The 15,411-nt window shown below is 32.8% G+C and overlaps 1 protein-coding gene across 1 annotated transcript; it reads right to left on the bottom strand.

Annotated features, from left to right (window-relative positions):
• Positions 1–13,257: 13,257 nt before the first annotated feature.
• On the bottom strand, positions 13,258–14,984 carry LOC110663304 (uncharacterized). The gene is made up of 4 exons (XM_058136418.1): positions 14,804–14,984; positions 14,330–14,449; positions 13,651–14,233; positions 13,258–13,576 (listed from the first exon to the last, which is right to left on the bottom strand). Exons 1-4 carry the CDS (start codon positions 14,982–14,984, stop codon positions 13,258–13,260), a joined length of 1,203 nt encoding a protein of 400 aa, XP_057992401.1.
• Between the last annotated feature and the right edge of the window lie 427 nt (positions 14,985–15,411).

Here is a 15,411-nt window from a genome sequence, read left to right on the forward strand (position 1 = left end):
ATCTTTCTGGATAAGTCATGTCCTTATTATGAAGTATCCTCGATTGTGAACCTATTTATGATACTTTGTGCTAGAAATTTTGTCACTCATATTCTTAACAATTTAAGAATAATATTTCTAACAAAATATCAATGGACCTTTTCTATTACACATAAATATATTATATAAACAGAAAAGTGGAAATGCTATTTATTAATAAAAATATGTACAAGATACATATTAAATGATATGCTCTAGGGCATACTACTAACACTCAATTCGGGCGTAACTGTATCAATTTATAGATTACTTATAAATATTCTTATTTTATTGTACCACGAGGAAGCACGTAGCTCTACATAATAATCTTGTGTCAGTACTGTAATCTGCAGCTTACAATACAAACATCGAGAACATTACATAGTCACTACGTTATAACCTCATGGACTAGGCTTTCTAACATCTTATCTTTCTCGAATCCACTAATATCCTAAACTGTTTCTGATTACAATATCCCTTGACAATTACTAACAGTAACATCTTTGCCCTCATCTAGAGCAATTCTATTACTGTAACTTACTTTTAGGTCCTCTTGCCTTGCATTAAGTAGGCTCGCCAATTAGCTTTATAATTTATGGTGTGTTAGAAAATACTTTTAGCTAACAATTCTTCCAAAATTAATGTCAATTATACTTGTTATTATAGTTTTTATCCTAAAGGACTAGTCACTAATACATCAAAATTCATTCCCATGTAAAGGAATAGCAACAGAACATATAGTTCTAACACTAGCACACAACTAAGTAGTGCTGGGATAAAATAATAACTAATTGTTTCTTTCAAAAATTAAGAACTTACCAATAGCTACATCCGAAGTTTCTGTTCTTTCCCCTTGGCGCATAGTGGACGCTCTGACTGGTGCGCTACTATATTCGGGTTGATTCAGTGTGTTATGGTGGTGAGGAGTACCAACTCTATTTCTATCTCGACTCTGACTGACTGTCTGTGAACTCCGGAGAGCAGATCGAGGTGCTCTAGTACAATCTCTAACAAAGTGTCCAAGCTTTCCACAATTGTAGCAGGCTCCAGAACGATAAATACCTCCATGTAGCTTACCACAAACATGGCAGAAACGGGCAGAATAGGAATTTCTGATTGTTCAACGACTAGATCTTGGTGTTCTCTGCCCTCATGATCCGCCTTTGTCGTATCCCTGAACTCGGGGTTCCTCAAATTCTTTTCTCTTCCCCAAATTACTGCTCGAGCTCTGACCCATATGTTTCTCCCTCTTCTCCATTTCACACTGCCTTTGTGGGGGTTGGGTTTGTGCTTGAGCTTGAGCTGATAGAGTATCAGCCATTTGTTGAAAAAAAGTGGCCATTTGCTGGGCCATTTGTGCAATAATTTGTACTAGTAAAATTGGTACAGTCCGGCCTTCGACAGTTTGTGGGGCTGGGGCCTCAACTTGTACTTCTACCATTACAGACTGTTCTATTGTCTCATTCTTCTCTTCCATATCTTTTCACAGGATTTTCTATTCCTGTACAACCAAAACAAGGAGATTCCTCTCCATTAGTTCTTATTTATGATGTAAATGTACTATATGTATCAAACATTTGAGTAGTTGTAGTTACCGGCAAAAAGATTTCAAATTCACAGTTCAAAATTTGCTTTAAAACCATTGCTCTAATACCACAAAACATGTCACACCCTACTCCCCGTAAGATGTAACATGATCCCGTAGTACACCTAATGAATTACCGTACTTCGCCTACCGATAACCCATTAGATATACTACTAGGGATTTTAAAACAATTTTCGTGAAATTTAAATCATCGATTAAAATCTGATGTTATAATTTTTTTTTCAAAATTTCGGCAAAGTGCCGGCTGTGTTTTGAGAAAACAGTTCTTCAACCTGAAAAGGAAAAACACTCCCAATATGTTTTCTCAAATACAACTCCAAGAAACCTCATTTCATCTCACAATTCAATCTCAATAATCAATCATTTTATTTTCAAACCAACCTTATCATAAAAGAAACATTTCATTGATTACAAGACTCAAAAATTAATATTACAAAACTATTCAGGTAAATGAAACCTCAAATTTACATTTACAATAATTTACATTTAATTACATATCAAAATATTTTACAAGAGTTTTTATACAACTGCTCAAATAATTTACATACATATTATTACATGCATACATCAAAACCTATGTACATGGGTATACTTATGATATACCTGGAGCTGATCTGACTGTGTCTTCAAAGAAGCTTACTCAATTGCTCTATGCTCTTTTCACCTGCGACAGCGTACAAAGCTATCGCTGAGTGGTGAACTCAGTGGTGCACAACTATAATTTAAAACATAGTACAATATACATTGACAAAATTTACAGTAAATAATTTATAAATCTGAATACTCATCAAATTCCAAATATTCATTCCAACAAAACCAATTATACATAAATCATAATTGAAATCACAATTCTTTACTATTTAAAACCATTCTTTATCTCAAAAACCATTCTTTATCTCAAAAACCATTCTTTATCTCACTAACTATGCAAGACTAATCCGAAAGGGCCATCTTCGGGGTGATTCTAACTCCCTATGGTTGAGGAGGTCGAATCAGATTCTAACTCCCTATGGTCGAGGAGGTCGAATCATCGTGCACAGTACACATCACAATAATGAATCTTCCAAAAGGGCCATAACATAAAAACTTAGATCTAACCTCTAATAAGAGGAGAATCTAAGTCTGTGCACGTACCATGGTAATCAAAATACAACTAACTCCATTGTCTTCTCAACAAATGAAAGAGACGGGTAATAACCTAGTCAAGCATCTATAGTGAGATATAAAACAATATCACAATCCTTTTAGTGAGCATAAATCACAATACAATTCGATTCAAAGTCAATTCCAATATCCAATAATTTTTATGCTCATCACAATTCAAATCATAAATTTGCATTTTTCCATGCAAATTGCCCATCACAATTCAAAACATGTTCCATCACAATTTTCCAAAACATAATTTATTCAATCCACAACAATGCTTAATACTTGTGGAAATACCATTTCACAAAGCTAAATTCATACATACTATAACAATTTCAATAATCATTGAATTAAATGCAATGCTTGTTAAACATAATACACAAGAAAAATATGTCATTTAATCATATGAAATATTCAGAACAAAATCAGTTAAAAACTAGTTGTGCACAAACCTCTGATAAATGCCTCTTGGCTCTGACTCAGTGTTTCCTTCCCCTTCCCTGAGTCTTTGCTAACTGAAACACACAATTTGAAGTATTTCAGTACTCATTTAAACTATCTCTAATAATAAGGCTTAATAATTAATTTATTGAATTCTATTATTTTCCTTAGTCAACCTAAAATGTTGACCCTCGATGCACTCTAGGTGAATTAGGTTTTAATATTACCAATATGTCACATTTTATAGCCATTTATTATTGGTACATATTACCAAATTCATTTTCAAGTATATTGTATTTTATTGCAATTTGCTGGATTTCGGTATACTAATTTGACCTAGCCGGCTGACCTAGTTCCCTCAGTTTTTGGGTTTAGGTCCAAACTACAAACTTGTAGATCTATGTCTTATTGCACGCGGGGCAAAATTTCAGGTCATTCTGAGTTGTGTAGACCAAGTTATGGTCAATTTACCAATACTGGACAGAATGTACCAAAATGGAAACTTTAGGTCATTTTTAGGTCACTTTTGGTTCGGCCAGTTTTTGGACCTGAACTTATGCAAGCTATTTGGCTTGGTTTTGGCCATTTCTGGGCTTTAGTGTCTTCATAAGAATTGTAGATATATGTCTCAACTATTCATGGTAAAAATTTCAGGTCAATTGGACCTGTTTTGAGTAAGTTATGGTCAAAACACTAACTACTGCCCAAATGGTCAATTTTCAGGCTTTCAAGTCACTAATCCGGATTTGGTCATTTTTCAAGTTACCTTCTAGGCAGAATTTTGGTAAGCTTCCTTCATGAAAGTTGGCACATTTTGTGACTAGTTTCACCTCCAATTGGTCTCATACCAATTGGAGTCACACTTAAGGTTCTAAGCCAAAACACACACTGCCCTACTACACACTTCTTCATCACATACCCATTACACATTTTATACTTACCAAACTACTTCCTTCATGCCAATTCTGGTTTGTACCTTAACATTAACACACTTTACTTCACATTTTACTTCACGTTTTTTGTCATTTTGGCAGCTTGTAACCACATGAACATACCTCATTTCCATGTCCAAATTCAAACATTTATTTATATACACATGCTGCCATCAATGACAACATAATTCAACAATATTTCATGAACTAAAATACTTCAATCTTCTTTATAAGGCTGCCACAAGTTTATACATACCCATCAACCTCAATTTGCAATTTTCAAGCTTACAAATCAAACCTTACTCATGGAATTCAACTACAATACAATCAAACATTTAAATCATCATTCAAACCACTATTTACATGCAAGAATAAACTATTCATAGTGAAGTTCCATGGCTGCCAAAATGTACATTTCCACTAATTCATCAAACTTCAAAAGTTCTTTCATAAATCAATTACCCACAACCTTGGTTACACTTTTAATGAAACAATAATTGAAAACACTCACTTACTACTTTTGAAGTTCTTCAAAACCTCACTAAATCTTAACTTTCTTGTTGCCTATCTACTACCCATGGTGTGAGGAACACTTTTAAGGAAGGGACTTACAAGAATTTATGGCTTGAAGGTGGTGAAATGAGAGCTTGCATGCAATTTGGGAATGGAGGTTTCTCTCCCTTGTTTCGGCTGGTTTTTCCCAAGGTTGAAGATGACAGAATTTTTCTGTCCAAGGGTTGATTAGTGGTCTACTTAAGTGGTGTTAGTGGAGCACTAATTGAATAAAAGGATATTTTAATGTTAAACTTTCCAATTTTCCATATTTTTCTCTTATCTTTTGCTATTTAGATTATGTACCACTATTTTAATTTTTCATGACATTTTCCAAGTGTAATATCATTTATTTTTAATGGACATTTAGGTCAAAAGACAAATCGGGGTGTCAAATGACCACAATGCCCCTGTTCGGGTTGCATTCACGATTTTTCGGTAACACTGAGTTTTGTCGTTTTCTCGATTTCTCGTCTTTCTTTGTACTAATTAATTAATTTTTTTTGATATTTCTAATGAAATTTATACTTCAATAGATGTTTATTTAAGTCTTAAAAATATTTTCCAGGGTTCCCCACGGTCCAGGGCTAGTCAACGGTCCATGCCGCAACTTCCCGGTGCGGTCACCCATCGCTATGGTTTTCGGCTTGTTTAACTTGGTTATATTTCATTGCTATTTTTTTTCCTTTGTTTTTCTTGTATTTCATTATTTTATGTCTCCTCACCCATATCTAGGTGTAGTTCTAGGCATCCTAGCTATCCGGACAGACACTGTCACCGGAACAGTAGAACGCACTACCGAACATAGGAGTGTTACAAGGAAATTAATAATTTTTAATGACATAAGCTCTAACAAGTAACAACATACAAGCCAATTTATAATACCATAATCTCAATTATAATAACAAAAACTAATAATTTATAATACCATAAACTCAATTATTATATTTCTAAATTCTAATAATTTAGAAAAAGTTCCACTAATAGCAAATCTAATAGCAATTACCAAGAAGATAAACCTAATTTCATTCAATCATAAATGTAAAAGCTAATAACAAATTTAACACATAAAGCTAATAAAAAATTTAGAGTAATACAATGTTAACATACTTTCACAATAAAGAATAAATAAAATTAGAAATTTAGACAAGAAAACAAAAAAAGAAAATAGCCTACCAATAGAAGGAAGAGCATGGTGGAATGGAAAAAAAAAAAAGAAAAAAAAGAGGGAGAGAGCAGCTGCTGGACAAAATAGAGCAAGGGAGAGAGAGGACAAAGCATGGTAGAACAAAAAAAAAAAAAGGAGAGCAGCTGCTAGACGAAACAGAGAGAGAGAGAGAGAGAGAGAGAGAGAGAGAGAGAGAGAGAGAGAGTAGAAAATGAGTAGAAAAGAAGAAAAAAAAAAAAAAGAAGAAAAATATGTACGTACCTGGATTTGGATTGTTGGAGATCAAGGTCAGTAGCTTCTTCTTTGATTTTTCTTTGGTGGCTAATGGTAGGTTTAAAGCCAAAGAAACCTTATCTTCTTCTTCTTCTTCTTCTTCTTCTTCTCCTTCTTTTTTGGTGGTTGACGGTAAGTTTTAAGCCAAAGAAACCTTATTTTTCTTTTAAATACGGTGTGCCTTGTTGCGCTTGGATCATGTCTTGTGCCTCTTTCTTCTTCAGGCGCCACCACTTGCACCTTGGCCCTTAAGCTCGCCTTTGATAACAATGTCCTTTTGACATACTTGAGAATGCGGATTATTGCATCCTAATGGCTATTGCATGGAGTTTGAAAAAATTGACCCACCACACTAACAATTAAAAGAATATCTGGGAGGTAATTAAGTTTTCCAACAAGTCTCTAATATCTTCTAGAATCTATCAAGGCCTCCTGTCCAGAAATGAGTTTTACGTTTGGATCTATAGGACTATCTACAGGTATGTAATCTAGAACGTTGGTTTCTTTCAATATGTCTAGTGCGTATTTTAGCTATGAAATTGCAATACCAATTCTAAATTGTGCAACTTTGACTTCCAGAAAGTATTTCAATTTTCCCAAGTCTCTTATATATAAAAGTAATTAAATAATGCTATATTAATTGAATAATTCCATCATGATCATTGCCTATAATAACAATATCATTGATATAAACCACAAAATAAATACTCTTACCATGATTAATATGACGATAAATGCTTAGTGATTAAACTCTACTTTGAGTCATCTCAAATTGTTGGAAAAAAGTATTGAACCATCCAAACCATTATTGGGGATTTTTTAATCTATAAAAGGATCAATGTAGTCTACATTCTAAGCTAGGCTGTCCCTAAGCAACAACCCTTGGTAGTTACTTCATATAATCCTTTTCTACCAATTCCCCATTTAAGAAAGAATTATTTATATCAAGTTCATGAAGTGGCCAATGATGAATAGTAGCCACTTAGATAAGGAGGTGAATAAAGGCAATCTTGGCCACTGGAGAAAAAGTATCACTATAATCTTGCCAAAAAATTTTGAATGTATCCTTTAGTAACAAATCGATCGTTCAGGCAGTCAAATTTTCTATTAGGACGGACGTTATCATATAATTCCAATAACCAACAGTAGACTTCCAATGAGGTAAGGGAACTAAATGTTATCATGTGTACTATTAGAATGAAGAGTAGTAATTTTCGTAGTCATTGCCTTGCACCACCTAGGATGGGATAATGCTTCACTAATGGTTTTTGGATCTTTGGCAGAGAAAAATTTGGAACAAAAGCATAATAGGGTGAGGACAGATGATGATAACCAAAGACATTATAAATGGGATGAGGATTACGAGAAGTATGAGTACCTTTATGAAGTTGTTTTTGCTGGAGGCATGACCAGTGTAAGTGATGATGTTGGTATAAGAGATGAGTCACCTAGAGCATTTTGTGGACTTATATCATAAAGAGAAACATCATTCTTGTTAGTATGAGGATTTGGATGTGATATTTGTTAATAGACTCAAGGAGGAGGTGGGATAGAATTTGGAGTAGGACTAAAAGGAACTGGGAGAGCTTCAAAGATGAAATTTTGTTTACTTCTTAAATGAGAAGTTCAGAGATGTTTTGAAGAAAGTTACATCTATTAAAAAGAAATTTTTGTTTGTGGTTGGCTCATAAAAATTTGTAAGCTTCTGAAGGTGAGAATATCCTAGAAAAGTACATCTAATAGATTTTGGTTGAAATTTGTCTTTTTAGAAGTAAGATTATGAACAAAGCAACTACAACAAAACACAGGGAGAAAGATTATATGGATTTCAATATGGAAACAAACTAGAATGAGGACTCTGATTCTTTAAAACAGAAGAAGACATATGATTAATTAAGTAACAAGAAGTAAGAATCTCCCCCAAAAATGAAGCGGAACGTGATGGTGTATGAGTAAAGTATGGATTGTTTCAACAAGTTGCCGATCCTTATGTTTAGCTACTCTATTTTGTTGAGGAGTACAAGCATAATAAATTTGATGAATGATTCCTTGAGAAGACATGAAATATTGAAGAGGAAGAGAAAAATATTCTAGTGTATTGTTACTACGTAAGACTAAATTGATTATGTATCTCAGCTTGGGGTGTAAATGAACCAAGCAGAGTCGAGCTTTGAAGAGCTCAGGCTTGGTTCATTAGAATTTTTTTCCCAAGCAACTCGCAAGTAGCTTGAATAATTTACATCCTTAATGAGTTTAAGGTTTAGGGTTATAAAGTTTAAACTTCATACTTTTGATTAGCTCTCATATAAAAAGTAACTTAATTTTCATAAAAACTTAAATTTAAAATACAAATAACTATATTCTATAAATACATTTAATATATTGATTATATCGTAGATTTGCAAAGGTCGAGCTCGGCTCATTTATTAAACAAGCTTGAAAATCAATCTTGAGCTCGGCTCGTTTTCTAAACAAGTTGAATGCGCTTGAGCAACTTCCGAACAGCTTGGTTCCTTTACACCTTTAATCGTAGGGTGAATATAGAAAATAATTTAGAATATTTTTCATAAAAAAATAAACAAATGTATCGAGAATAATCATCGATCAAGATAACAAACAGTGAAATCCCAAAGTTGAAGTGTTGAATTGACATAAATCGGACCTCATATGTCCAAATGAACAATGTCAAAAATGAATGCAACCTGGTTATTAACTTGCTTTAGAAAAGAAGAATGAGTTTGTTTTCAAAGCTAACATGACTCGCAATTTAAAGAAGATAAGGTGGAAAGAGTATGAACTAGTGTCTAGATTTTGGAGATACTACGATGATCGAAATGATTATGAAGAAGATCAAGAGAAGTGATGAAAGGCAATTAAAGATTTTGTTCTAGAGAGATAATATAGTCCTTTTTATCCATGTCCTATGCTAATCACGTTCCCCATACCTCTGTCCTACACATTGATAGAATCAGTTATAAATGTGACAAAACAATTAAGCTGTTTGCTTAATTTGTAAATGGAGATTAAAGTATATGGACACTTAGAAGCAAATATTACTAAAGTTAAAGAAACAGAGGGGAGAGTAAATGCCTCCCTTACCCCTTCAATTATGGCTTTTGATCCATTGGCGAAGTATCATTAGATTGAATGGGAGAAGAAATAGGGGTAGAAAAAACATTTTTGTTCGTAGGATGTGATCAGAAGTACTAAAATCAAGGACTCATGGTTCAATGGATGAGGATTGGTTTAGACAATCCAAGATATTGCCAAATTGAGAAAATGAGAATGATTGCTAGTTTGGAAATTGATAGTGCAAGTATTATTCATATTGGACTTCAATCAAGGTGATAGAATGAGTTAATTAATGAGTAAGATGACACCTGATTGTATTTATAGAGATTGCTTTGTTTTTCACCTTTTTTTTTTCTTTAATCAGGTAGGAACAATATCTTGAATTTACTAGCCCAAGAAGTGTAAAAGTAATAGCGATAGAAATGGTTAAAAAAAAAAGAGTGAGGAAGACTGAAATACCTAGAGAAAGACTTTGAAATGGTTGCGGATTCATGATACCTAGAGAATGAAATGAAGGAGGGCCAAAGGCTTCAATTCTTAGAGAAAATAGACTAAGATATGCTTTTGTTAGATGAGAGGAGACAAATCTACAAAAATCCAAGATACCAAAACCTTCTGTTCTCTAAGTCATCCAAGATAACAGGGGATTTAGTTGAAGGTCTGCTACTGGAAGGAGTTGCGTAATCAAAGTAATGTGACTAGTGTTGATTCCAATGGAAAAGGATGCTTGACGACATCTCATTCGCATGCATGTGTATAGGAGTCTAGAACCTTGTGACAGTGTGTTATGGTTGGTGGGGGCTTTCCAACAACAAGATTCTAGTGGAAAAGGCATTTGGTGGAGGATGGTGCTGCGGCTAAGTATCTCTTAAACACCCCTGATTGAAAAACATCAGTTTCATTTCTCAAAATAATGAAATAAGGGAGAAATAAATGTTAGGAGACGAGAACCTACAACTCTAATACCATCTAGAAAAGGAAGTGGGCGGAGTAATCGAAAGAGAATGTAGGGAAGAATTGCTTAATTATTTTCTCAAGCCTTTGGGTATATATACTGTTACACAAATTGAGAATGGTATGTTACATATTTATGGAACACACATTTAGAGGCATAAACATAGCACACAATCACAAACCCAATTCACTCAATCATAGCTTAATCCCAATACTCAATTAGTCATTCACAACTAGCATTCTAAAGTAACCATCTTGGTGCAAGTATCTAAATTGTCCAGCCATGTTCAAAACATCTTTCTTACAACTCTGCTTTATTGGGGCAACACAGGTTTATGGACATTTTGTGAGTGATTAATGATTATCTATTCCTCTGGATGCATTTACTATTGTGCTCTATAATTTTATTAATTTCTTGCCTTCTGTCAAATTCACTACGCATTAAGTAAGATCTGAATCAATGATATTGGCATAAATAGAAATCTATTTTCTGTGATAAACTTACAATTGTCAATCTTCACATAGAAATTTTGTTATGAATTATTTCAGAAACATTTTCCAAATCCACAATTTTTGGCAAAAGATCTATATGATGTAAGTTTTAAAGGAACTTGGATGCTTGACCCTAGTATCAAATGTGAGGAAGGCTATTTTGTGTATGATAGTGGTTCTAAAAGTGATGTTTGGGTTAGATAATAGACATGGTTTTTCATTTTAGGTTTTTGGCTATGGATTTCAATTTAAGAATCCATTGATTAACCAGTGAAGAAGTGAGACAAACAGATCTATGTGATTGCAAAATACCAAATTGAAGGGGGAATTTCAGAGGACTATAATTCTACTAGTTATGATGTATGATGGTATGGCAGAAATGAGGATGTCAAGATGAATGTGTGAAAAATACAATAATAGATATGGTAAGGAATGAATTGATGTGCATGAAGGTAAAAGTGGCACAATAGGAAAAACTGAGAGAATGGACTACCTAAGGAGAAGTATAGGAAGTAAAGGGTTCCCAATGCTAATACTTATAGGATTATAAATACTCTATATATACTTGTCTTATAGGTATTTTGAGGAGAATTTTTCTATGATTGATAATTGATTTGAGTATTAACAAAAAAGAGGAAACAAAAAAATAAAGGGAAATTACCATAAAGTATAAACCCCCTTTTTTATCATTATAAACCCCCTTCACATTATGTAAAATTTGCATTCACATTTTTGTTTATGGAAAGTGAATCAAGTAGTCCACTTTAGTCATTTTAGTCCATCACTTTTTACGTAAAATAACTTCTTAGTCCCTTGCTATTCGACTTTTCAGGGATGAAAAATAATTCTATTTGAAAACTCAAGGACTAAAATTTAATTCAAAATAAAATCTTAGGGATAAATTTTATAATATTTTAAGTGAATGAGAAATTTTTAAGAAATTTAAATGAGGACTTTTTAATTCTATTTTGAAAATGCAAGGACATAAGTTTGAATATTGGTAAAAGTCAGGGAGATCTTTTGTAATTTTCCCAAAAACAAAATAATTATTAGCATTATAATGTACAAAATAAATAAAGACTATATGTAAGAACCCTTGTGTAGGGTTTATCCTAATTAGGATGTACAAGATTCTAGCTAGTATGTGCATTCAATCTTGGTAGTCTTGTGCACTTTAAACTGCCTAGTTATGGTTTTGCTCATGCTGGGGGCCTGAACCTCGTCCTCTAGTAATTTGTTTAGCTGAAGGAAAGGCAAAATAACCTTCCTACTCTACTTCTCTCTCTCTCTCTCTCTCTCTCTCTCTCTCTCTCTCTCTCTCTCTCTGTGCAAGTGCATTGAGTTTTAACGGTAAAAAAAACCTTTTTAGAAAAGCACCATTTTAGATATTGTTAAAAAAAGTTGTTTGAAAAAAATTATTCGAAAAAAAGCTATTTTATTATTTTGATGCTCTTATGACGAACATGTTAAATAATTTTAAATGAATTTTAATGCTCTCTAGCTAAATATTTAAGAAAATGTTTTTTTCAATGGTAGCTCTAACAACAATGTTAAATAGACTCTATATATACTTGTCTTCTATTTATTTTGAGTAGAATTTTTTTATATTTGACAATTGAATTGAGTATTCATAAAATTGAGAATTTGTTTCTCATTCCCCTTTGTTCTGTTAGTTCTATATCTCACTTAGTCAATAAAAAAAAAAGAACTAAAAAATAAAGGGAAAATTGGCATAAACCCCCTTGGCATTATGTAAAATGTACATTCGCATTCTTTTTTTTTTTTTTTTTTTTTGGGGGGGGGGAAGTGAAGAAGTTGTCCATTTTAGTCCCTTAGTTAAATAACTTCTTAGGTCCTCATATTCAATTTTTGTAGGGAAGAAAATGTAATTTTATTTGAAAACTCAAGGATTAAAATGTGATTCAAAATAAAATCTTAGGGATTAAAGTATATGATATTTTAAGTGAAAGACTAAAGTGTTATGAAATTAAAACATTAAGGACTATTTAATTCAATTTTAAAGAAGTAAAGACATAGGTTTGAATATCTATGTAGCACGGAAACGGAAATGCGGACACGGAAAAATGCGAAAACGGTATTTTAAAAAATATAGGAAATGGAAACGTGGGGAAACTTGTAAATATAAAAAAATTAAGGGTATATTTATTAGTATATATATATATATATATCATCAAAGATGTTCAATAATAAATGAAGTCCAAATCAACATTCAAATTCAACCATAAAGATACATATTTAGAAGTTTCATACTTATAAGAAATAAACATTAACTTAAACATATTCAAAAGTTTAAAAAAGAAAAGATAATGAAATTTATGACATTTCCTCTACTTCACTGTCTTTCTCCTTCTCCATCCTTGTAGTTGTATTTTCATAAAAAAAAAAAAACAGACTCTTAACTCTGGTTCATCCAATGAAAGGTTGGCAAATTCAAGAACTCCCACATCTTCCATACTCCCAAATTGATCACCACCAACATCTCACAATCTTGTCTTCTCATCATAATATTGGGAAGAGTAGTCCTCTGCACATTTTGGAGTTAATTTATTCCTTCTACATGAATGAATAAAGGAATAAATACTTTAATTTATTTCACAACAAGAGGAGGAAGTAGATTGTCCCAGCACTTTAAAAGCCAACTTTTGAAGTAAAGGTGCATTGGAACCAAAACATGCCCACCACTTCCTGGGATCTGTAGCATACATACTTCCAATAGAATCAGGATCTGCAAAAGGCCCACTTCTTAAAGAAAAATTTACAAATTCATCATTTACTCTAATTTGCTCATCTTCATTAGAAAAAATCCTCCTAAAGCATTTAATTCTTTCAGTTGATACTTTTCCGTCCATATGAGGAGGCACTCTACCTTCTCCCTCTTGAAGCCATTTTTTACTACAAAATCTTCAAAAATAAGAAAATAAATTCAGGAAAAAAAAATTATAATAGGAAGATGAGTATGTAAGTTAGAAATTTACCTTGGATTTAATGAATGAGCCAAACAAAGAAGGTGAGTGTTGCTCTCTGCCCAACTATCAACAAGAATTCGATGAACCACATAATAGAAAGGAGAAAACCTATCTACTTGCTTTCTTTCATGATCAAAAATAACTTTATTTACCATTTCAATCATAGAATCCCATAACTCATAAACCAAATGAAGGCATGGTTTTTCTGTGTCACAAACTCTGATCATATCATAAATGGGCCCAGTAAAAGTAAGGATGTAATCAACATTTTCCCACCAATCCTCATCCACTACTTTATCATGAACAAATCTAGCTTTGCCTTCGTCATTTTCTTGGTATTGTGCCCATTGATCACTCATAACCATTGCTTCTAAAGCACGCCTAATGAGTTTAAATCTTTTAAGCATCACAACAATAGAAGCAAAATGAGTGTCAGCAACTGAAAGCAATTTTAAAGGGATAAACCGATTATATATTGCAAGCCCCATGGAATGATTCATTATAAAATTCTTGATTTGCAAAGCATCCCCATGGATTTCAGTGATCGAGTGACACACATCATAAGTTTCTTGATTAGTTTCTAAATTTTTTGCTACACATATATTCTTCAAAGCAAGATTAAGAGTGTGCACAACACAAAGTGTCCAATAAAAATGTGAAAACATTCCCTCAATGATTTCTCAAGCACCTTTACAATTTGAAGCATTATCAATAATGACTTGTATCGCTTTTTGACGACCCAACTCATCAATTACTTCTTTTAGCAAATTAGCAATAAATTGCTTATCTTTCACTTCACCAGAATAATCTATAGATTTGATAAACATGGAGCCAGACTCATAAACAATCATAAAATTAATCAAAGGCCTCTTCTGGGGATCACTCCATCCATCACTCACAATACTAACACCCTTTTCTAATCAAGTGCTTTTAATTGGTTCAAGCAACCTCTCTACATTTGCTTTTTCTTGATGAAGTAATGTGGTTCTCAATTTGTTATAACCAGGCGGCACATAACCACCCAAAGCTTGATTAGCAGTAAAAGAATAAGAACTCACATAATAAGGGTTTCTAGCAAAATTAAAAGGCAGACCCTCAGTGTAGAACATTCTAGCAATCTCTGCATCTAATTGAGCTCTAGTTTACAAGTCAAAAGTTTTACCAAGAGGAGAATCATTAACTCTTTTTTTCTTCAGAACTGCTGAAATACTTGATTCAGTTATATTCAATGAAGAAATAAAAGTTGTACTAATAGGCAAAGGAACTTGCCTAGATTGTGAATTGGTAATTCTGTTTGTTGCCTCATCCTCCTGTTTCCTCATTTCAGAAATATTAGCATTCATCACTTTTTAACACACACCAATCCCTTTTCCAGTGATTTTCAATAAATAAGCCCTCACTCTAGTATAAGTCCCTTGCTTTTCTTGTCCACAAAAATTACATATCCATTTACAATTACACCCTCCTTCTCCAGTTTTCTCAAGCTTAGTTACATATCTCCACAAAGGATTAAATTCTTCCTCCCTAGTTTTCGAAGAAGTGGCACTAGTGCTATTTGCTTGGGTAGAATTAGAGTTCAAAGAATCCATTCAAATATTGTCCTATCAAAATGACAAAAAGAAAATGCAATTTCATATAATTTATAAATTATTTAAACAAATTATATACGAAGGACTAAAGCACAATGCAAATTATATATTAAAAGATTAAAGAATTAAATAATAGAATTGAATAAATTGACTATAAAAATTATTATGAAAAATTTTATTA

Source organism: Hevea brasiliensis, chromosome 15, assembly GCF_030052815.1.
Source record: "Hevea brasiliensis isolate MT/VB/25A 57/8 chromosome 15, ASM3005281v1, whole genome shotgun sequence".
Classification (NCBI taxonomy): domain Eukaryota; kingdom Viridiplantae; phylum Streptophyta; class Magnoliopsida; order Malpighiales; family Euphorbiaceae; genus Hevea; species Hevea brasiliensis.

Excerpts from the sequence above, each read along its gene's own strand:
- LOC110663304 (XM_058136418.1), bottom strand. The coding sequence starts at position 14,984 with ATGAATGCTAATATTTCTGAAATGAGGAAACAGGAGGATGAGGCAACA. Across the intron at positions 14,450-14,803 it reads AGTTAATGATTCTCCTCTTG|ATTATTCTGGTGAAGTGAAA; the intron begins GTAAAACTTTTG and ends TCAAATCTATAG. Across the intron at positions 13,577-13,650 it reads GCTCATTCATTAAATCCAAG|ATTTTGTAGTAAAAAATGGC; the intron begins GTAAATTTCTAA and ends TTATTTTTGAAG.